General features: G+C 40.2%; 1 protein-coding gene across 2 annotated transcripts; it reads right to left on the bottom strand.

Annotated features, from left to right (window-relative positions):
• Positions 1–343: 343 nt before the first annotated feature.
• Positions 344–22,913, bottom strand: LOC123504753 (elongation of very long chain fatty acids protein-like). Of its 2 annotated transcripts, none has more exons than XM_045255535.1 (9): positions 22,747–22,913; positions 10,634–10,810; positions 10,184–10,479; positions 9,950–10,030; positions 8,883–8,939; positions 8,601–8,706; positions 6,582–6,754; positions 2,618–2,749; positions 344–1,860 (listed from the first exon to the last, which is right to left on the bottom strand). In XM_045255535.1, the coding sequence occupies exons 2-9, from the start codon at positions 10,740–10,742 to the stop codon at positions 1,684–1,686; spliced, it is 1,131 nt and encodes a 376-aa protein (XP_045111470.1). In that variant the 5' UTR covers positions 10,743–10,810; positions 22,747–22,913; the 3' UTR covers positions 344–1,683. The 2 variants fall into 2 exon arrangements, with proteins under 2 accessions (XP_045111470.1, XP_045111472.1); XM_045255537.1 differs by lacking the exon at positions 22,747–22,913 and adding an exon at positions 15,594–15,669.
• Positions 22,914–24,530: the final 1,617 nt, after the last annotated feature.

The following is a 24,530-nucleotide window of genomic DNA, read 5'->3' as shown; positions in this document are numbered from 1 at the left end:
TTTAAGATTACAATACTTATGGATTCATGTACACATGTGTCGACCTTCTACTCGTAATTAAGAGAATTTGGTGGTGTTAACAAAATACACAAAAACACTTCAGGTGCTTGCTTGTGACATCATGGAGATATGAGTGAGTGCACTGTTCATACTGTAATATATGTTGATGTGTGACTGCGTCAGTTTGTGTTGGTGTGGTGGTGATGACATTGCATTGAATAATTTGATGGCGATAAGTGTGTACTTTATTTCGTGGTGTTGGCGATGACTGCTTTTCTGTATTTGTTGATTGTGTGAATATGCATCTTGGAATATGATGGAGGGCTACAAGGAAGGTGATGCAGACAGCAATGATTTTAATTCTAACTTGTTACATGCGTACATATGATTTCAAACCTTTCATCACTGTTAGTACTGGCATATTTTCACAAACAACTGACAACTTGCCTAAGCCAAAAAGGCTAATAAAATGTAAAAAAGTTGCATTTTATGAGTGTTTACTTACCAAAAATATTGCCCAATCGCCACACACTATCTTCTTGGCTTAGGTGTAATAACGATAACAGTACGAAATACAATTAACCAATATTTTTAAATTACTCATTTGCTATTTTATTTTTTTCTATTAACAAGTAATGTAAATTTTCTTGCTTTTGGAAAAATCAGTAATTACTCTTGTTTTAATACGAGATTCACAAAGAATCCTATGTCTTATTTATTAATCTTTATTCTATTGACCGTCTAATATTGTCTTGAGGGTGTTGTCCTTGTGTGTTGAGTGATGTCTGCAAAAATTACCTTCTAATGTTTCCCGTTTTTTTCTGATGACATTTTATGAGGTCCGTGGTATTCTTAGTATTTCTTTGGAATGCTTTTTGTCCTTGTGTGTAGATTTGTGATCAGGAAGTGGCAGTGGTGGCTATCGAGGGCATGTCTTGGAGTTCCTTGAGAGACTGTCACACAAAAGTAATCATCTGCAGCTCGAGTTGCACTAAGGCATCGCAGAATCTGCGTCAGCTTTCCCATAGCATTATTAACACCATACACTTTCCTATGAAATCAAATCTCGATTGATGCTGATGATGGTGTCATAGTTCAGGACTGTCTAGAGAATTCTTTTTTCTTTCTTTTCTTCTCCATTTTGTCGTAAATGATCGTTTTGAAGGTTTGTGCAAGGGTGTTTCAGATTGACTTACAGCGTCTTCCATTGAGTCGTTGACCTTTTGTTGTTTAGGATATGCCATCACATGTAGCCTAGGTGTACCGTGCAAAGTAACACCATCACCTGTGCATCGCCGTGGTACAGTTGATTTGACACTAACCATAAATGTTTTGCCTTACAGAGACTAGGCAAAGTATACAGCATTACACACATATTCTCCCTTGTTCACTTCAAATATAAAAGTGGATGTTACGTCATTTTGAGTATTGAGTGGTGGTCCTTGTTTGACTGGAAGATATTTGCGTTGGAATATAATAATACATTGTAATTTTGTAAATGTAAATTGTAATTGATTAAAGAATGACGCACAGCATCTCTCACTCTCTAATAGCTCGTCATGCTCTGAGCTGAACACAGTTAATGCCGTCTCTCTCTCTCTCTCTCTCTCTCTCACACACACACACACACACACACACACACACACACACACACACAATCACAGAATTATGAAGGGTTGCCAGCTAAAGAGCTCTCAGGTGGCTTGTTATTGAGGCCTCCAAGACTTCTACTTCTATTGTCTTGGGAGCCACGCCGCCGGTCACACGCAGGCGAGTCATACCGTCGGGACCGCTGCACGTTTCATTCAGGGCGCTAACACTGTTCTGGCTGTCACTGGTCGCGACAGAGGTGACCATTCGCTATAAACCAAAGGGGAGATGGATTTAATCTTTATCAATACTGCACTAACAGTCTATACTAAACAGAAAACATGTAGATCTTCTCACAGTTGACGGTAGCTTCTCCACCGCCAAGCTTATGTGCGTATATTTTGAAATGGTTATATTGTGTATGCCTGTGTCAGTTCACAAACGCAAGGAAGTGTACCTTTATCTGAGTCTATTGTCTATGCTAATAATAAAATGATGGACAGAGAGAGAGAGAGAGAGAGAGAGAGAGAGAGAGAGAGAGAGAGAGAGAGAGAGAGAGAGAGAGAGAGAGAGAGAGAGAGAGAGAGAGAGAGAGAGAGAGAGAGAGAGAGAGAGAGAGAGATAGTGATGATGATAATGATAATGATAATGATAATGATATCTTTATTGGCTAATGTACAATAATTAATAAGTACTGATTACGTTTAAAACAATATAACGTAATATTTAAGCCAAGGTCTGTTCAGCCTAAGCTGTTTTACAGACCTGTAATTTTTATATGTTAGTCATTCTACTCAGCGTTATTGAGCATTGTACTAGTTCAGATATTTAAAAGGAAAATAATTAATGAGAGAGAGAGAGAGAGAGAGAGAGAGAGAGAGAGAGAGAGAGAGAGAGAGAGAGAGAGAGAGAGAGAGAGAGAGAGAGAGAGAGAGAGAGAGAGAGAGAGAGAGAGAGAGAGAGAGAGAGAGAGAGAGAGAGAGAGAGAGAGAGAGAGAGAGAGAGAGATACTATGTCTTGGCCTTACCTGCTTTCTTGTCTTTTTTTCTATGTAGGATTTTTTGTAGAAGTTCGAGAATAGGAAGAGAAACATGGTGGCGTTCCCAAACACCCACAGGGAGACTCTGGCCGGAACTTGTGGGCAGTCAATGAACGCCAGCTGGAACATACGTCACATACCCTCCGTGAGCAACACACACACACACACACACACACACACACACACACACACACACACACACACACACACACACACACACACACACACACACACACACACACACAAGGAGGAGGTAGACACATACCGAAACAACAATTTACTCCCAGCGATGTCTAATAGCACTAGTTCAGGAGGTGCTAGTTGTGATCTCGCTGAACGTTTCCCTTTGTGTCTCACAACTCAAGGGGGTAGTCACAGCCTGCTCTAAAAAGACAACTCTCTTTCTTCATTTAAAACTACATGCACTTACCACACACACACCCTTCACTTAAAACTCAAAATAAAAAAAATGGCGACTCCAAATCCAGCCTCGGAGTCTCCTTCTGGGGAGGGGACCAAAAATGTCCCCATATCGGACTGCTCTCTCGTTGGCGACCCAAAATATCTCGAAACCTCCCTCAACTTTTTCTTCATTAATTTCTGCAACATTCGCGGTCTTAGATCTAATTTTCAATCTGTAGAACACCACCTCTCCTCTACTTAACCTCATCTTCTTCTCCACTGAAACAGAGCTTTCTGAGGCAACTGACAGTAGCCCCTTCTCTGTTCCTTCCTACTGTCTCTATTCTCATTTTCGTTGCAAAGCTGCATGTTGCGTCTATGTCCACAATGACTTAACTTGCTCTCGTGCCCACGCTCTTGAATCTTCCGAGTTTTCCACCATCTGACTTAGACTCAACAGTCACTCTCAAACTAAATTCATCTGTGCTGTCTATCTCTACCCTGACTCCTCTGACTATAGTAAATTCTTTGACTATCTAACTTCCAAAGTAGAGTACATTTTGTCCCTTTCGCGGAGATCTCCATCCTTGGAGATTTCAATGTTCACCACCAGCTTTGGCTTTCCTCTCCCTTCACTGACCATCCTGGTGAACTAGCCTTCAACTTTGCTATCCTCCATGACCTAAAGCAACTGGTGCAACACCCTACTCGTATTCCTGACCGTCTTGGAGACACGCCCAACATTCTTGATCTCTTCCTCACCTCTAATCCTTCTGCTTATGCTGTTACCCTATCATCTCCGTTGGGCTCCTCCGATCACAATCTCATTTTTGTATCTTGTCCTATTTTCCTCCTCAGGATCCCCAAAGCGGAGGTGCCTCTGGCGTTTTGCCTCTGCCAGTTGGGGGACCTGAGGAGGTATTATGCTGATTTTCCTGGAATGATTACTGTTTCCGTGTCAGAGACCCATCTCTGTGTGCTGAACGCATAACAGAGGTGATAGTGTCTGGCATGGAGGCGTACATTCCTCATTCTTTTCTCAACCTAAACCTTCTAAACCTTGGTTTAACACAGCCTGTTCTCGTGCTATACATGATAGAGAGGTTGCCCACAAAAGGTACTTGAGCCTTCCATCTCCTGAATCTCATGCACTTTATATTTCTGCCCGGAATCATGCCAAGTCTGTTCTTCAACTTGCCAAACACTCCTTCATAAATAGAAAATGTCAAAATCTTTCAAACTCTAACTCCCCTCGTGACTTCTGGCATCTGGCCAAAAATATCTCCAATAACTTTACTTCTTCATCTTTCCCTCCTTTATTTCAACTCTGCCTTTCAACTATACCTATCGACTTCTACCTTTCCTTCCTGCTGGAAGTTTGCCTACATTCAGCTTGTTCCTAAAATGGGTGACCGTTCTAATCCCTCAAACTACCGTCCTATAGCTTTAATATCTTGCTTGCCTAAAGTTTTTGAATCTGTCCTCAATAGGAAGATTCTTAAACATCTGTCACTTCACAATCTTCTATCTGATCGCCAGTATGGCTTCCGTCAAGGTCGCTCTACTGGTGATCTGGCGTTCCTTAATGAGTCTTGATCATCCTCTTTTAGAGATTTCGGTGAAACTTTTGCTGTCGCGTTAGACATATCAAAAGCTTTTGATAGAGTCTGGCACAAAAGCTTTGATTTCCAAACTGCCCTCCTACGGTTTCTATCCTTCTCTCTGCAACTTTATTTCAAGTTTCCTTTCCGACCGTTCTATTGCAGCTGTGGTAGACGGCCACTGTTCTTCTCCTAAATCTATTAACAGTGGTGTTTCTCAGAGTTCTTTCCTGTCACCCTCTCTCTTTCTATTATCCATTAATGACCTTCTTAACCAAACTTCTTGCCCTATCCACTCCTACGCTGATGATACCACCCTACATCTTTCCACGTCCTTTCAGAGACGACCAACCCTTCAGGAAGTCAACAGATCACGCAGGGACGCCACAGAACGCCTGACTTCTGATCTTTCTAAAATTTCTGATTGGGGCAGAGAAAACTTAGTAGTTTTCAATGCCTCAAAACTCAATTCCTCCATCTATCAACTCGACACAACCTTCCAGACAACTATCCCTCTTCTTCAATGACACACGACTGTCTCTCTTCCACACTGAGTATCCTCGGTCTGTCCTTTACTCATAATCTTAACTGGAAATCTCACATCTCATCTCTTGCTAAAACAGCTTCTATGAAGTTTGGCGGTCTGCGGCGTCTCCCCTAGTTTTTCTCGCCCCTCCAACTGCTAACTCTGTACAAGGGCCTTATCCGTCATTGTATGGAGTACTCTTCGCATGTTTGGGTAGGTTCCACTCATACAGCTTTATTAGATAGGGTGGAATCAAAAGATTTTTGTCTAATCAACTCCCCTCCTCTGACTAACTGTCTTCAGCCTTTTTCTCACCGACGAAAGATTGCATATCTTTCTATCTTTTATCGCTATTTTCATGTTAACTGCTCTATTGATCTTGCTAACTGCATGCCTCCCTTCCTCCTGCGGCCTCGCTGCACAAGGCTTTCTTCTTCCTCTCATCCGTATTTTGTCCAACCCTCTAATACAAGAGTTAACCAGTACTCTCAATCATTCATACCTTTACTGGTAAACTCTGTAACTCCCTACCTGCTTCTGTATTTCCATCTTCCTACGACTTGTCTTCTTTGAAGAGGGAGATTTCATGACATCTGTACCTGGCTTTTGACTAATTCTTTCAAATCTCTTAGTGAACCTGCAATTCCAGTGGGCTTTTTTTCTATTATTTCGTTGCCCTTGGCAGTTTTCCCTCTTGCATAAAACACACACACACACACATACACACACACACACACACACACACACACACACACACACACACACACACACACACACACACACACACACACACACACACACACATCAACAATTTTTCTACCTTATATGAAAACTTGCTCAATCATTTAGGAAAAAAGTATAATTTATCACGTTCAGTTCTGTGCTGTGGCCAAAACCAATCCGTTCAATATTATTGTTATTGTTATTGTTATTATTATTATTATTATTATTATTATTATTATTATTATTATTATTATTATTATTATTATTATTATCATTATTACTTTTATTATTATTATTATCATTATTATTGTTGATATTATTATTATCGTTATTATTATTATTATTATTATTATTATTATTATTATTATTATTATTATTATTATTATTTTTTTTTATTATCATTATTATTATTAATATTATTATTATTATTATTATTATTATTATTATTATTATTATTATTATTATTATTATTATTGTTATCATTATTATTATTATTATTATTATCATTATTATTATCATTATCATTATTATTATTAAGCACCCACTTACTTATATCAACGGGGAAGTGTATCAGGAACAGAACATTTTATCTATATACTAAGAAACATAAAAGTTCAGCTTCTACCAACACATAGATACATTAAATTCTAGGTTTAAATTCTAGGTAGACCGAGAACAAGGTGGAGCACAAGGCTCTTACCTGAATTATATGGATCATCACTGCACTGAACTGCACCAACTGTAGGGTGGTGAGGTACTTCTTCCACCATAAGTAAGGCCGCACGCGAGGACCCATGGCCGCCAGCAGGTAGTAGGTGTACATCACAACGTGCACGATAGAGTTGAGGAAACCCATGAGAGTACTGTTGCCTCCTGTAAAGATATGCTCCACCAGTATAGGATAGTGGTTGTCGGTGGGTGTATCTGGTGTATGTATTTGTCCGAGCCCTTACTGATGGTCTGTGGTTGCTGTTATTATTGTTGTTGCTGATGCTACTTGTTACTCCTCTTTCATTAATTGATTGACCGACTGAGAGATGTAATTGCTGTTCTAGAGAGAGAGAGAGAGAGAGAGAGAGAGAGAGAGAGAGAGAGAGAGAGATCGGTAAGTGGGTAGGTAGGTAGGTTCGCATAACTTACTATAATCTGCAGGCTACAGGTAGGGTAGTGGTTTGTCCGTACCTTTGGAGCCACCCTCTCTCTCTCTCTCTCTCTCTCTCTCTCTCTCTCTCTCTCTCTTTCTCCCTAGCCACATCTCTACCTCTCTACCTTTCCCTTTCTATTTGTCTGGGACTATACCTATACCTCCCTTTCAAAAATATCCGAGGACTTTTACCATGTGGCTAGCCAGAGAGAGACCCGGTAGAATCCAATCTATATATATATTTATTTATTCTTTTATTCGTCGTACGCTCTTAACTCTCTTAATTCTTAATTCTTATTATTCTTCACGTGCACTATTATTATTGTTATCTTTATTATTATTATTATTATTATTATTATTATTATTATTATTATTATTATTATTATTATACTTTTCCTTTTACATTGCTCTTAATTCCCCTATCAGTCCTCCTTTAGACAAGTTTCCAGCCCTGAATACGCTAATTTCACGATAGTCAAGTAAAAAAGAGTTCACTGGGAAAGTAATGATAGTTTCCCATGCATGAAAATCACGTATCATTCTTTCCATAGTGCACGGTAAATTTTCCTGCTGCCCCCATGCCAAGACTTACTGGAAGGAGTGGCGGATGTGGAGGAGCCATGCACGGAACTTGATGTGTCTTGCTGTTTGATCAGCATACATTTACTCGTACTATGTTTTTATTTCATCCTCCTCCTCCTCCTCCTCCGCCTCCTTGCTGTTTGACATTCCTTTATGCTCCTTCTCCTCCTCTTCCACCTTGCTGTTTGACTTTCCTTTATAGTCCTCCTCCTCCTCCTCTTCTTGCTTCTCCTCCTCCTCCTCCTCCTCTTCCTCCTCCTTCTCCAACTTCTCTTCCCCATTCTGAGCACCTGTAGTTGGTTCGTGCATCAAGGCCACTCCAGGAACCAGACACACAAGATAGGCAGTGCTAACGAGCTATGAAGGTTTAAAAGACTATGAAATTTGCTACCATCCACATTTCCTATTGCGTGAATGTATATATATATATATATATATATATATATATATATATATATATATATATATATATATATATATATATATATATATATATATATATATATATATATATATATATATATATATATATATATATATATATATATATATATATATATATATATAATCGTGGTAGTGCTAATAGCAACACTCATCGTTTTGGTTTGTTTTTGCCTGCATGGGAAGACCGTGAAGAAATGTTACAGTCATTCAGATTTAATGACATGACAGGTTTTTTTTCTTCGTTCCTTTCCTCAAGTCATCAACGCTGCGACAATATGCGCAAGATGCTGTGATGTAACTCGAGAGCGGTGACGGACGGACGGTCAGACGGACGGTCAGGCGGACGGGCATCAGTATAGAGCCAAGGACGGGAGATGACATGTGTTTGGGAAAGATGAATGCAAAACTTTTAACGAGTCTGTAGTTGTTGTTCTTGGTAATGCTGGTGGTGGTAACGTTGATGATGATAGTGACAGCAGTGGTGCTGGTTAATGAGGTATGGTGTTAGTGTCGTGTGATTAATAATAGCGTCAGTAGTACATTCCTCACCTGGCTGATAGCGAACCCCGTACCACATGCTAACCGGCATGAGGGAATGGTGGACCACGTGCAGCACAGAGATGTGTTCGTACTTCTTGTTCAGCACGAAGAACACCTGAGTGAGTGTATGAGAACCAGGATGTTTGCATTAGTTGTCATACACTGGAAGCATATAGAGTCTAGCTGATTATGTGTAAAGAGCATACAAGAGAGAGAGAGAGAGAGAGAGAGAGAGAGAGAGAGAGAGAGAGAGAGAGAGAGAGAGAGAGAGAAACACTGGAATAAACTTACGGTATCAAAAAAGTCGACAAATTTTGAGACGTAGTACCAGTAGCTGCCGTGTAACATCTGTCAAAAGAAGAAAAAAAAAAAAGAATAATAGATAAAAATGAAGTTTGAGTGTTCCCACGTGGTCTTCACATTGCTCACCAGACTATAAACAATTCCACTGAACAATACTGTGGCTTGAAGAAAAGTAAGTGCAAGCATCTTATTCATGACGACGAAGTAGAAAGGTGAAAGAAAGGTGAAGGGTCATGTGTGTGTGTGTGTGTGTGTGTGTGTGTGTGTGTGTGTGTGTGTGTGAGGAAATGGGAGGCGGGTGTTCATGTGTGTGTGTCTGAAATGGATGAAGAGTGGATAGTGTGTGTGTGTGTGTGTGTGTGTGTGTGTGTGTGTGTGTGTGTGTGTGTGTGTGTGTGTGTGTGTGCAGCCTGGTGAAGGTGCGGAGTGAGATTCATTCACGCGTAAGAAAAGTACAATGATGAGTTTTTTTTTTTCTTTTGTATCGTGGTTTTTTTCACATGTCTCTGGATTATGTTTTATATTTCTCACATACAACTATCTTGCGTGTCACTTTGCCCCTTTCATCAACGTACCATCCCGCAGATGCGTGTGTACCGATAAGTGGCTATACACACTAGCTATACAGTATACACCTCGTTGCATATTGTCTGATAACTGAAAAAAAAAAATCAGAAAAAAGCAACAACAAAAGAAGAAATATACTATTTGAAGAGTTTTAGCAATATTAATTGATAATAATTTGATCATCTCTCTGGTGTGTGACGTAAAGGCAACATAAACCATACATTGTAATATGAAATTAATGATAAAGATAAGACCATCCTTGTCCATTACTCTTCCGGAGGCAGAATTGTGTAGTCGACAGGTTCGGTAAGGTATTGTTGAGGGAGACAGTGAGTGTGATAACGCCATCACTTGGCGTGGTAAAAAAATGTAGTGAAAGTTGAGGGGTTAAGGGTTTCCACCGGCTGTACTTTTCATTTTGTTGTTGCTGTTACATTGTGCAAAGGTGTGTGTGTGTGTGTGTGTGTGTGTGTGTGTGCTGGACACACCGTCATGGCCTTAGGGTTATTGGAGAAGTCACAAGCTTGGCAGCGTAGGCTGTAGCTCCCGAACCAGCCACCCATTCCACTCTGTAGATATTTAAACAATAGTTATTGAACCTGTTACAGCAACAATAGTAATTAGCCAAAAGTCAATCCTTCATCATTCAAAACCATAGAAAAATGAACAAGTCTTAACAAACACTGAAGGACCGTGTCAGCTGGATGACCTCATATACACACCATATAAACCAGCCACACAGAATACAACACTTGAAAGGCGTTGTACACCACCATGATGGGGCGCAGGCCGGAGACTGAGCTCCTCCCGTCCATAAACTTTGGACCGAGCCATGTAACGACCGCCAGGTAGAACACAGTGAGAATGTAGGTGGGGAGAGGGGAGCGCATCAGCACCCATCCTTCCTGGCGCGGGTCAGGAGGGAGGTAAGCAGCGACCATCACATAACCATACACCAAGTTCACTGTTGCCATAATGAGGCCCCATTTACCGCTGACTCTCAAAGCTGCCAAGTAGTCTGGTGTTTAGGGGAAAATGACAAATCAGCATTTCAGAACTTCTAGAGATGCCACGAGTACGTTTTATTGTTGTATACTCATTCAAATGCTCCTTATCGTGAACATCAAGACAAGAGAGTTCAAAATATCTGATTAGAGAAGAAAACGTCTTACCTTTATTTTCCTTGTCCGCGGTAGCAGCAGGGGAAGTGGTGGTGGTGAGGGCGCCAAGGCCAGGCGCTGTGTGGGTCGCCTTAGCCAGGGTGATGGTGGAGGGAGCCATCGCGCAGTAGGTCACGACTCTGCTCACCTCGCTAATCGCACGCGCAGGACTCAGGAAGTTCTACCCCCCTGTGAGAAATTCATGCATGTAGATAAATCCTCTGGATCGAAAACAAGGAAGAGGAAGTGAAATAAACGATGGAAAAAAGCAAAAAGCAGTAGCTTTAGGTACAGGGTTAGCTATTAATAATGTTGATTTCATTTTGCTTACATATTATAAACCTCAGTGAAAGGCAAAAAGTCACGGATTGAATGCTTTCGTTTTCTCACGAAAGACGTTTTAATGTTTTAACCAACAGAGAAACTTTCCTATTATTATTGTTATTATTATTATTATTATTATTATTATTATTATTATTATTATTATTATTATTATTATTATTATTATCATTATTACTATTATTATTATCATTATTAATATTACTATTATTATTATTGATATTATCATTATTTTTATTATTATTATTATTATTATTATTATTATTATTATTATTATTATTATTATTATGATGATGATTATTGTTATTATTATTATTACTATCATTATTATTATCATTACTATAATCATTACTATTCTTATCATCATCATCATCATCTTTATTATTATTGTTATTATTATCCAGTCGGGTTATGCTTCTCTCTCTGCCGCTTTATGCTTTAAGTCTTCGACGACAACTTCGCGTGAACCCAAACCTTCATTAAAGCTCCCTGCTTATCAGTGTTGAGTATTTCTGAGTCTCATTCTAGTGGTCAGCCTCATTATTATGTTGCTGCTGCTGCTGCTGTTGTTGTGGCAAAAACTCTCTCTCTCTCTCTCTCTCTCTCTCTCTCTCTCTCTCTCTCTCTCTCTCTCTCTCTCTCTCTCTCTCTCTCTCACACATGGAAGATATGAAAGAAATCTCAAAACATTTACATCTCGTCCTTTTTTTTTTCAAGGTAGTAATGATGGGATTGATGCCGAGGATATCCTGCTGACTGCCGCCACTGCCGCCATTGCTGTCTCTTCTTCCTTATCTTCATGATCCTGTCATAAAGTGGGAAAGGAAATACTTCGATTCCTTTTTTTTGTCTTTTCTTCTTCCTTTTGGCTTGCCACTTATCGCCCAAGGTTAAGAGAGTCACGAAGTTCCGTTACCTCAACACTGATATTCTTGTTCCTTATCCAGTTTCCGACTCGGCATGCAGGGATGTAACATCCTTTACTCAACGCCACTTTCACAATAGATTTTCGTAACCGGCTTTGTTTTCGTACTCAGTTAAGGTATGTATGAAGTGTGCATCTTTTTGTTAGCATAGTAATATTACTCTCCACACACGGGCGGGGCAGCTGAAGGTTTGCTCTCCGTGTTAACCTGTGTTGGAGTATCATGGTGACGCAGCACATTTCCCATGATGTGTGGAATTATCTTACTTTTCACCTCTATGCACATGTATTTAACCCAACTTAACCCAAGGTGGCTGAACTTGGCAATTGGAAATTCTTACTTAGGATATGTTACGTCAGTATGCGAGTATATACTATACATTCGAGTCTTCGCACAAAAAAAAAGTATTTAATTTTGTTCTCTAAATTCCTACTCATTACTCTTCATGATGTTGGGGAAAGCATTGAGGCTGCTGTGTATTCATATTCCTACATTATAGGAATCATATGGCAGATAAGCAATGAAGAAACAGCGGAAAGTAGCTACAGTAGATGTTCATATAAAAAGTGGAGGCTTTCAGAAGAAATGAAGCAAGGAAAGAAAGACATAAAGAAAAACCAGGTGTTGCTAAAAAAAAAAGACGGCAGCATTATTAGGAACCTACAAAAAACTACTACTTTCTCAACCTTCACAGAAATCAGCGCCTATTTTTCTGTTCATTTTTCTCTCAAATTTACATCAAATAGCAGAAAACTATACCAGCAGCAATCGGTTGCGCTAAAAATACAAAAATTTCCTCACCCCAAACCACAAAAATGAAGTGAAGGTGTAATGAAACGTGTCGTAGAGCAAACAACTGTGTGTGTGTGTGTGTGTGTGTGTGTGTGTGTGTGTGTGTGTGTGTGTGTGTGTGTGTGTGTGTAATTCACTACCACGGTCACTTGCTGGTCACCCAGCCAGTCTTCCCCATTACGGTGCTAGGTCAGAGCTCATAGACCGATCTTCGGGTGGGACTGAGACCAAAACACACACACTCCACACACCGGAAAAGCGAGGCCACAATCCCTCGAGTTACATCCCGTACCTATTTACTGCTAGGTGAACAGGGGCTACACATTAAGAGGCATATCCATTTGCCTCACCGCTTTCCTGGACTCGAAACCGGACCCTCTCGGTTGTTAGCCGAGCGTGTTAACCACTACACTACGCGGTGTGTGTGTGTGTAATTCACTGTTTGATCTGCTGCAGTCTCTGACGAGACAGCCAGACGTTACCCTACGGAACGAGCTCAGAGCTCATTATTTCCGATCTTGGGATAGGCCTGAGACCAGGCACACACCACACACCGGGACAACAAGGTCACAACTCCTCGATTTACATCCCGTACCTACTCACTGCTAGGTGAACAGGGGCTACACGTGAAAGGAGACACACCCAAATATCTCCACCCGGCCGGGGAATCGAACCCCGATCATCTGGCTTGTGAAGCCAGCGCTCTAACCACTGAGCTACCGGGCCGTGTGTGTGTGTGTGTGTGTGTGTGTAATTCACCACGGTCATCTACTGGTCACTCAGCCAGTTTTTCCCATTACGGAGCGAGCTCAGAGCTCATAGACCGATCTTCGGGTAGGACCGAGACCACAACACACTCCACACACCGGGAAAGCGAGGCCACAACCCCTCGAGTTACATCCCGTACCTATTTACTGCTAGGTGATAAGTGGCTACACATTAAGAGGTTTGCCCATTTGCCTTGTCGCGCCCGGAGCTATAATCCTGACCTCGGTTGGGAGCCGAGTATGCTAACTACGCGGTGTGTTCGTGTGTGTGTTTCACTGTTTGATCTGCTGCAGTCTCTGACGAGACAGCCAGACGTTACCCTACGGAACGAGCTCAGAGCTCATTATTTTCGATCTTCGGATAGGCCTGAGACCAGGCACACACCACACACCGGGACAACAAGGTCACAACTCCTCGATTTACATCCCGTACCTACTCACTGCTAGGCTGGCTGGATGACCAACAAACGACCGTGGTGAATTACACACACACACACACACACACACACACACACACACACACACACACACACACACACACACCACGTAGTGTAGTGGTTAGCACGCTCGGCTCACAACCGAGAGGTTCGGGTTCGAGTCCTGGGAGCGATGAAGCAAATAAGGAAGCCTTTTAATGTGTAGTCCCTGTTCACCTAGCAGTAAATAGGTAGGTACGGGATGTAACTCGAGGGGTTATGGCCTTTCTTTCTCGGTGTGTGGTGTATGATGTGGTCTCATTTCTACCAGAAGATCCGTAGAGGAAAGGCTGGCTGGGTGGCCAGCAGACGATCGTGGTGAATAAAACACACACACACACACACACACACACACACACACACACACACACACACACACACATACACACATACACTCCTTTCACGTGTAGCCCCTGTTCACCTAGCAGTGAGTAGGTACGGGATGTAAATCGAGGAGTTGTGACCTTGTTGTCCCGGCGTGTGGTGTGTGCCTGGTCTCAGGCCTATCCGAAGAACGGAAATAATGAGCTCTGAGCTCGTTCCGTAGGGTAACGTCTGGCTGTCTCGTCAGAGACTGCAGCAGATCAAACAGTGAAACACACACACACACACACACACACACACACACACATCAGATTCTACACAGTAGAACCACGCTCTTTTTATGGGCCGAGGGACCTCCAAACGGACGGGTTCGAATCCTGGCCATGATCCGAGTGGAGGACAGGCTTTCTTACTCGAGGTAACGGTTTCCTTACAACGGGTGGGGTTTCAGATAGGATATCTCCTGCAGCCTGTAAATTACCGTAAAAAGCCCATATGGTATAGAAAATACTTCCACTGTTTCTATGCAGCAATGGTTTTCATGAGTGAGGAGTGGGCAACATCACCAGTAGGAGTTTCCACATATCAGGACTTGACTTTCACTGAAGTGACCTACCCAAGTATCAGATCAAGGCAGTCCTTCATCAAATGCCGCCTAGTCAACACCTGCACGCTCATATCTGGTAGACCTTCTGTTTTTTTTTCTTTTCCTTCGAGACACCAGGAAAGGAGGAAAGAAGGAAAAGGTACGAGTTGCAAGCATGAACCACGTATCTCTCTCTCTCTCTCTCTCCGTGTGTGTGTAATTCACCACGGTCGTCTGCTGGTCACCCAGCCAGTCTTTCCCATTACGGAGCGAGCTCAGAGCTCATAGACTGATCTTCGGGTAGGACTTAGACCACAACACACTCCACACACTGGGAAAACGAGGCCACAACTCCCCAAGTTACATCCCGTACCTATTTACTGCTAGGTGAACAGGGCTACACATTAAGAGGCTTGCCCATTTGCCTCGCCGCCTCCGGGACTCGAACCAGCACCTTCTCGAGTGTGAGTCGAGCTTGCTAACCACTACACCACGCGGTGTGTGTGTGTGTGTGTGTGTGTGTGTGTGTGTGTGTGCAACTTCAGTATACGAGTATTTCCCTATCATCACCTGCACTTCTCCGGGTCACTAGCTACAGTCAGCAACAATGTGCTGAAGGAACTGCACACTGCATTCATATAAAAAAAATGAAATCATTATGTATCTGTTTTATAGGAAAGAAAATCACTATTTCTTCATTTTCTTACTGCTCGCTTGTCTTTTCCTCACTCTGTCGAAAAATTTAAAGTCAGTATCAATTACCTGAAATGCGCGTGTCTCAGTAGAGGAAGGTGGCAAGGCTTTGTGTGGTTGTGAGCAGCGGAGAGGAGTGTCACCTGTGCTTGTCGTAATATGAAGGGCAAACGATTTTAAATATTATTATCCATTTAACCTTGGTAACCTCTCTCTCTCTCTCTCTCTCTCTCTCTCTCTCTCTCTCTCTCTCTCTCTCTCTCTCTCTCTCTCTCTCTCTCTCTCTCTCTCTCTCTCTCTCTCTCTCTCTCTCTCTCTCTCTCTCTCTCTCTCTCCGTTGCGGATACTTGGCTGTCAAATAGCGTATAGAATAGTTAAATACATCCGCCTTGAATCATTTATTCAAAACACCAACCCTCCACACACACACACACACACACACTCTCTCTCTCTCTCTCTCTCTCTCTGATCAAGTTTTTAAATGCCTTTAACAGAGAGAGAGAGAGAGAGAGAGAGAGAGAGAGAGAGAGAGAGAGAGAGAGAGAGAGAGAGAGAGAGAGAGAGAGAGAGAGAGAGAAAGTTAATTTTACAGTTGTTTATGAAGGTCACCGAGCATAAAGAGAAAGGGACAAGAAAAATCTGTTCCAATAACAAATGCCATGGAAAATAGACTGCATAGTATAGCTAGCAAGTCTCCTAGCGAGGGGAGGTAGGCTGCGAGCAAGGATGATTACTGTCTTGGCTGATGAAAAATTCATTGCGTGTTTTCTTTTTATCTTTTTTAATTTCATTCATTGAAGGATTTTCGTGACACATAGGTAATTGTTCATCCTTAGTCTCTTGCGCACCTTCTCGCATCTCAGTTTTTTTTTTTTTTTTTATAGCCTCTAATAGAAGGTCTGCTCCCCAACGATGTTATTGTTTTCCATCAGTTAAAGTGTAACGAATATTTTGTGTCACCACTCGGAAAGACGCCCTTTTTTTTTTTTTTTATGTATGGGGGTAAAACTGGCCAAAGGCAAAATAAAATGAAAGGAAAAAAAGCCCCACTTAGTTTCCAGTCCCCTTGCAGGTCCTAGCCCCATGAATCCCTCTGCTATCTTTGAAAACAGGTGTAATGGAAGCCAAAAGTGTTTATGAATGAAGGTAATAATCTTGTTCCTCAGGCAGTCAAATGCCTCTTGAGAAAATCTATATTATAAGACCTTGTGCAATGGCAGAGTAATTAGGAGTAGTTAGATGCTCAATCCCATTAAAAAAAAGAAGAACTCAAGTAAAGCAAGAAAATGCCGGAAGGAATGCCACTGTTTAACAAGAAGAAAAAAAACATAAAATTTTATCAAGTGGAAGTGTACTTGAAAACCTTTTGATCATGAAAGATAGAACCAGTTAGGCGTCCCTTGTCTGAGGAGTGTTGCGATTGCAGAGTCACTGCCCTGGTCAAACACACACACACACACACACACACACACACACACACACACACACACACACACACACACACACACTTTTGTTTATTAATTTCTCTATTCATTTATGTACTTATTTATTTATTCATTACTTCAGTAGTTTCGGAGTAGCTGTGGATCAGTGAAGCTGTGAGCCGTGTGGTCGTGACGCAAGGCTGCAAGGCCCCACCAGCCAGTGGTTATAGCGAGCGATCTTCAGCTTTATTTCTTGTTTATGTAAAGTGTTATCCTTCAACAATATTGTCTTCACCTCGGTCTTTCCCGGGTCTCGAGATTGTATACACACAATCCATCAATACAGATACTGTTGCCGCCAGAATAGTCTTATTGATATTCAGCACAATCATGTTGCTTCATCTGTATTTCATTGAGACTACTGTGTGTTGCAAGGACCAGACAATGCTTAGTTTGTTATTATTGTTATCTTTCTTGAGGTGTTGATTCCTTTGTGGCAGTGTAGCAATGCACTCGTTATTAATTTCGTTGCTTATCTATTTGTTTGTCTATCTACCTTTGTATCTACTTAATTGTCTTGATCTTTCAAATGTCTTTCTTCTATCCAGTACTTACCTACCTTTCATCCATCTCCCCAGAAAATGTTCCATTACAGACCAAAATATAAACTGAGTCCAAACACACACACACACACACACACACACACACACACACACACACACACACACACACACACACACACGTATGAAGAGCAAGACCCCTTCACATCTTATAAAGAGAATACTGACGAAAATTTTTAACACGATTAGATGAGGAACAGCGTAGATTTACAAGAAGGAAAATATATAAAAAGAACACAAAAAAAAAAAAAAAAAAAAAAAAAAGGAAAGAGAAACAAACCACATATAAAGCAATGCAGTCAGTCAGTGTTTTGTAACACACATCGCTGTACAGTAGGTAGAGTATGAGGATGAGGAGAGCGGACCTGATTTCACTGGATTTGTTACTGTGGCCATCTGAGATATCCTTCTTGTGGGTGTGTGTTCCTTTGTCGTGTGGGTGCTCAAAGATGGAACAAAGACAAGGATTTAGTATTTCAAATATCGTTACCTTTAATTAAAACAAATACAAGGATGTAATCGTCTGTAAGTTCTAGAGTGAATACGATTGCCTAATGGACAATGGACTTTATGTTAACTAGTGGAATTTCCCAACACTAGGTCACCAAGTCTGCCTTGCATGAAACTAGATCTGTTCATTACGCATGTGACAGTATTCCATGGCAGCCTGTCAGGATCACATGCCGAATTATGATGGCACTTTTATATATATATATATATATATATATATATATATATATATATATATATATATATATATATATATATATATATATATATTTATATTTATATATATATATATATATATATATATATATATATATATATATATATATATATATATATATATATATATATATATATATATATATATATATATATATATATATATATATATATATATATATATATATATATATATATATATATATATATATATATATATATATATATATATATATATATATATATATATATATATATATATATATATATATATATATATATATATATATATATATATATATATATATATATATATATATATATATATATATATATATATATATATATATATATATATATATATATATATATATATATATATATATATATATATATATATATATATATATATATATATATATATATATATATATATATATATATATATATATACGCTAAAATATGCTTCCCAAACACATTCTAAAGATAGTCTTACTCATTAATACAGTAATAATATAGTAATATGTAGTAATGATAAATTAAAAACATTAATAATGTGGTATAATTTGAACACCCGCGTGCGACTGAGAGAGAGCTGTTTAACATCTCGCGCATGAAGATGCTTGTGACGTCACGTCGTCTGCAGCCAATCAGCAGGAAGGAGAAACGAAAGCTCGTAACTGACATTGTTATTTTAAAATTATTTACCAGTTATACTGCATCATCTCTCTTTTCATTTTTTATTTTATTTTGTATTAACTGACATTGTTATTTTAAAATTATTTATCAGTTAGGGTGAATGTGAGGGTTTTCTGCAAAAAAAAAATGGCCTACGAAATTAACGAAATTGCCGAAATTATGGAAAAAAAAAACTTTGAGAGCAAAATCCACGAGTATGCGGGGCCGCGAACGGTGAACTGCGAATGGGTGAGGTTATACTGTGTATATATATATATATATATATATATATATATATATATATATATATATATATATATATATATATATATATATATATATATATATATATATATATATATATATATATATATATATATATATATATATATATATATATATATATATATATATATTGAAATTATTACGGTAACTGTGAAAATGCTTACAGAAAAAAGAAAAATGACACGTCATGGTTAGTGAAATGTAAAGCTGTATCAACAAACAATTTTTTCTTCATTTGAAACTTTTTACCAGCTTGAATATCGGATGAAATACTTACACAATAAAACAAAATCATTATAAGAAAATGGGAATATAAGAATACCAGATGATAAACGTAAAACTGAAAAACGATGCTAGATAGATAATGAAAATATCCGATCTGGTACAGTATACATTTTTCTTCTTTTCTTTTATGTTGTGGCCTATAGCGCCTGTAGGCATACTTGAGGAGTATATGTGGGAAACGCTGTTCAGCTTCCGCCCATTAGTGGCGCAGACAATTTTATTTATAGTGATAGCCATATTAGGGCCAAGTGCATCTTTAGTGTAACCACCTAGAACCTGGGTATCATGGTGACATGTAGGTAACTTTAAACCACTGGACAAATGACATAGCTTCAAAGCGGTATATGGTGGTATAGTATGTACGTACACTTCCAACCGCACCCATGCACACACGTCCTGGGCGCAGATAGCCTTTGCGTAGCCCTTTCTTCTCAGTAAGTAGGTAAGCAGTGCAGGTCGATGGATTCTGGCCTCGCCGTCCTGTTGTGTTTGTGGTGTGGGTAGTTTTAGACATAAGGAAAGATCGGTCGTTAGGAGATCTTAGCCCCTCTCCTAGAGGAATGGCTAGCTAGGTGACAATAACAGGCGTCCACCGATAAGAAAGTCATACACTCTCTACACCCACGAGAGAGAGAGAGAGAGAGAGAGAGAGAGAGAGAGAGAGAGAGAGAGTGTGTGTGTGCGTGTATGTGTGTGTGTGTTCCATCGCGCATCCTAGCCGCGGGTAGAAATTCCTTAGTGTCTTCTCCATAATGTACGGTTGGCGGTATATGTATACATTCATCACAGGGGCCACGTGCTGCAGATTGTTAGTGTTCTCAATCAGTATGTTCTGTGTTGAGTAGTCATGTGTAACGCCAGCGCTACATTGCCTATACTAAGTTCGTCATATCTGGTTCTTATGATAAATAGCACCAGTTTCCTGAGGGTCGCACTGTGTATACGTCCCGTGCCTCCTTGAAACAACGAAATAATTACCCACTACTGAAATTCTTAAGGTGAAATGAGGATATTCTCTCTCTCTCTCTCTCTCTCTCTCTCTCTCTCTCTCTCTCTCTCTCTCTCTCTCTCTCTCTCATCATCATCATCATCATCATCATCATCATCATCATCATCATTTCTATTTTTCTCTTTATTTCTTAGATGCTTTAGCGATGTGGCGAGGGCAGGAGAAAGTCAGACAACAAAGAGGATCTATGTACAAAGGTGAGTGGTTGCTATCTATGGGCGTGAAAGGGTGAGAGGATGACCCCAAGTGTTGGAGTACCTGGGAGAAAGCAGGGATGGGAAGTTGAGAGGGATGAAGTGTATGGATAGTAACAAAGAGAGACTCTTCCGTCGTGCGCGCTTCGTGGACATTGATGCAAGAAGTGGACATCGGAGACCAGATTAGATTACATTTGCTTTCATTGTTTTTACTTAGTGATGTCACACTTTCGTTACGCTTCATGGTCCCATATCTACGAAATGACCCCATGCAGTACACTCACCTCCCTGATACAAGGCCAAACAACACCTGATCTCTTGACTTGGTAATAGTAACTCATTACAAGAAGAGCTTCAGAATAATTGTAAAGTATATACAGTTAAGAACATTTTTGTTACACCCAACCTACTTACGATCTGAAACATTATTTTATTATTCACAACAGTTTCTATTTACTGTAGAGTGCCTTTCTAATTCTGTGATACGTAATAACTTGACACGGCAGCTCACAAAGCTAGTGGTAACACATGTAGTAAAGGGGCACTAGTGGCGGAGAGACCAACTGGCATTCTTCAAGTCATGTGTATGTTTATATTTAGGCTAATATTAGAGAATCAGACGTAGTGTTTGGTCTTCGCCTTGCTGGTAGCCATCCCTTATTATCTTACTCTTCTAATGTACTGGTAAATTAGTCATTTAGGAAATTCAGACACGAAACGATGATAGTACACATTTGTGAATCTCGCTATGTATGTATCACTATCAAGGCAATAAAACAAACGTAGAGAGCTGTAAATAGTGGTGCAGGGGCGGATTCAGGAATTTGGGGGCCCTAGGCAAAGGTAGGCATGTGGGCCTCCTCGCACCTTTTATTCTAGGGATGCACCGATTGTGATATTCTGGGCCAATACCGATGTTTAAAAGGGGGGGCCCCGTTTTCTTTATACATCCCTAGGGGGCCCCAAGACATACTCAATAGGAATAGAATAATCATTCTGCTGGCATTTTAACAAATGGATTTTAATGAAAAAACATAAATAGTGTGTGCAAATAATAAAACCTCTATTAACCATAAGTGTATGAGGAGTTTCAGGTGGCCCGCAGAAACTCGGGGCCTTATATAGGCAACCGCCTAATGTTGCCTAATGGTGTAAAGGCGGTGTCACACTAGCACTTTTTCCGTCGATTAATGTGATTTCCGTCTATTTTTCAACGTTCCGCATTAACTTATCGCATGAATTTGTCAGACGATGGGGATCGTTTCCGTCTTCAAATTATCCGCCTTTGTTTACATACCAAGACCAAGACCACAAGATTTACCGCGTCTCCTCAATCTGCTTCTACGTGCGTTGGTTCTACCACTAACCATGAACGCATCCATGCACGCTTTTTGGCTTGTTTAGCTCGTCTAAATTTCGTAATACACAGTATTACGTTCAGAGCAGCGTATCTTTGCCGCAGCGTGGCCTCCATGTTTGTTTACATTGTCGGTCTGTGTTGGCTGGAAGTGACGACGGAAAGTGACGACGAAACACCGTTTGTGTGTGACAGCCAAATATTGTCGATTTTCTGAAAAACGACGGAAAAAGTAGACGGAAAAAGTGCTAGTGTGACACCGCCTTAAGTCCTCCATTGTAGTGGTGGAATTCACTGTGCGCACGCGCCCGCACACGCAAATACTTTTCAGCTCAGCGACAATCGACAATCAACGATAGCTTCGTTCACAACACTAAAGATTTTCACTGATTAGACAGCATACACTCCTTGAGGAAGAGGATGGTGCTTGTGGTGTTTGAAATATCTCAGCCGCACACAAACTGGACTACCATGAGCTCTGATCTCTGTGCGGGAGGGTAGTACAGCTGAAGGACAGAAACACGTCCAGTACATGATCCTCAAAACTTTTGAAAAAAACCGTGGTAAATCACAATTACCAATTACTATCACAGAATATAATTATGTAACCTATTTTGTTGCTTGTCTTCGTGCGAAGTTACCTGGTGGAAACGTTGCAAACTGCTGTGCTCAATTAGAGCTCCCGTGCTTTGCGTGGTCTCCAAGTGCCACGTCGAGGCTTTCACAGCCACACTCTGCATGCGCGTCGCTACCACTTCTTCCTCTGCTCTCTGCCCAGGCTACCTACCTGGTACTGACGTCCACAGTCCTGAAAACCACCCTCTAAATCTCTACACTTCACTCCGCCACTTACCTTGTCTTTTGTATAAAAAAGGACAGTTTTCCATTTTTTTAGCAGTGCAGGTTTTTCTCGTACTTTGTCGAATCCCGAGTCCGGTTTTTTCCTCTTTTTTTTTCCCCTATTTTTTGTATGTGTGTATGTGCTCAAGTCCCGGAGTCTGTTTTTATTTATTTTTTACCATTTTTTATGTGAGCTAAAGTCAAGGTTAGAATACTAGTAAGGCCTGTATTTTACGTAACCCAAGATTTTTTCTAGTGTTATAGGTATAACATCAAATTTGATTAACTACTCCACTCTATGTACCAAAAAAAAAAAAAAAAAAAACGCAGATATCAGTGCAGTCTAAATACACAGATAGTAAAGTAAAGTGTCGAATGTGTATCTTATCTTGAAGCCAGCCATCTTCGCCATTTCAGCCATCTGGGTCACGGCTCTCTCATTCCCTTGACTTTTTACTACTTCGTGTCCATACAAACATGTACAAAACACACACACACACACACACACACACACACACACACACACACACACACACACACACACACACACACACACACACACACACACACACACACACACACACACACACACACACTCACAAACATATACAAATTTTCAACACTTTTACTATCACTCAGGGAAAGAAAGGAAAATAACACCATCAAGCACATTATAGTGTTACTTTGTCTACATGCTTCAGTCAGTAGTGGAATATTATTTTACACAAACATACAGTAGAGCAGACAGTACGCCGCAGTGGTTGATGGTCTAGATTCTAGAATAACGTTAAAAATGACTGTAGAACTCAACGAACAGTGTAGGTATAAGATATCATCTTCCTAGCGTAACAGTCTGTGTCAATCTTCAAGAGACCTTCACGCATCTCTTCTGTGCTTCCTCTTTAGTGACCATAGTGTGTTTGTATTGCGGAGTTGTTTATTTATTTATCTTTTTACTAATTTCCTGTCTTGTCTTCCAGCTTTATATCTTGTCAAGGTCTAATTTTCCTTGCTTTGTTTGGATCCAGTGGAATACTAAGATCGGTAAAGTCATGTGTACGGTGTGATAATGCTTTTGTTTATTTATTGTTTATTATCGGATTGTTCATCTGGGTTTAGTTTGGGTTTACTAACAACCTTACTTCATACTTCATCTTATACACACACACACACACACACACACACACACACACACAAACACACAGTGCACATGATGTCCACCATTCACGCAGTTCATTGGCTTTTGCTTTCGAACCCAAATTTCTTTTTTCTTTCAGGTGACGAGGCAGAAAGACAGAAATGAACTTGCATATCTCTCCATTTTTATTTATGAAACTTTTAAAACGTTTTCAGTTTTTTGTATCCAGCGACTGTTTCATATGTGTTTCATTTGTTTCATGTGTTTCTAATTCTCTCCTATCTGTGCTGCATTATCTTCATTCAGAGGTGATTTTATAACTGTTCCAGAAACACACACACACACACACACACACACACACACACACACACACACACACACACACCGCGTAGCGTAGTGGTTAGCACGCTCGACTCACAATCGAGAGGGCCGGGTTCGAGTCCCGGT

Source organism: Portunus trituberculatus, chromosome 17, assembly GCF_017591435.1.
Source record: "Portunus trituberculatus isolate SZX2019 chromosome 17, ASM1759143v1, whole genome shotgun sequence".
NCBI lineage: Eukaryota > Metazoa > Arthropoda > Malacostraca > Decapoda > Portunidae > Portunus > Portunus trituberculatus.
This window is presented reverse-complemented; position numbering and strand designations above follow the sequence as displayed.

What these genes read in the sequence shown, in the direction of transcription:
- LOC123504753 (XM_045255535.1), bottom strand. Translation starts at nt 10,742, where the DNA reads ATGGCTCCCTCCACCATCACCCTGGCTAAGGCGACCCACACAGCGCCT. An exon ending in ATAACCCTAAGGCCATGACG is followed by an intron (nt 8,940 to 9,949) that starts GTGTGTCCAGCA and finishes TTCTTTTGACAG; the next exon opens with ATGTTACACGGCAGCTACTG. An exon ending in TGATGATCCATATAATTCAG is followed by an intron (nt 2,750 to 6,581) that starts GTAAGAGCCTTG and finishes CGTATGTTCCAG; the next exon opens with CTGGCGTTCATTGACTGCCC.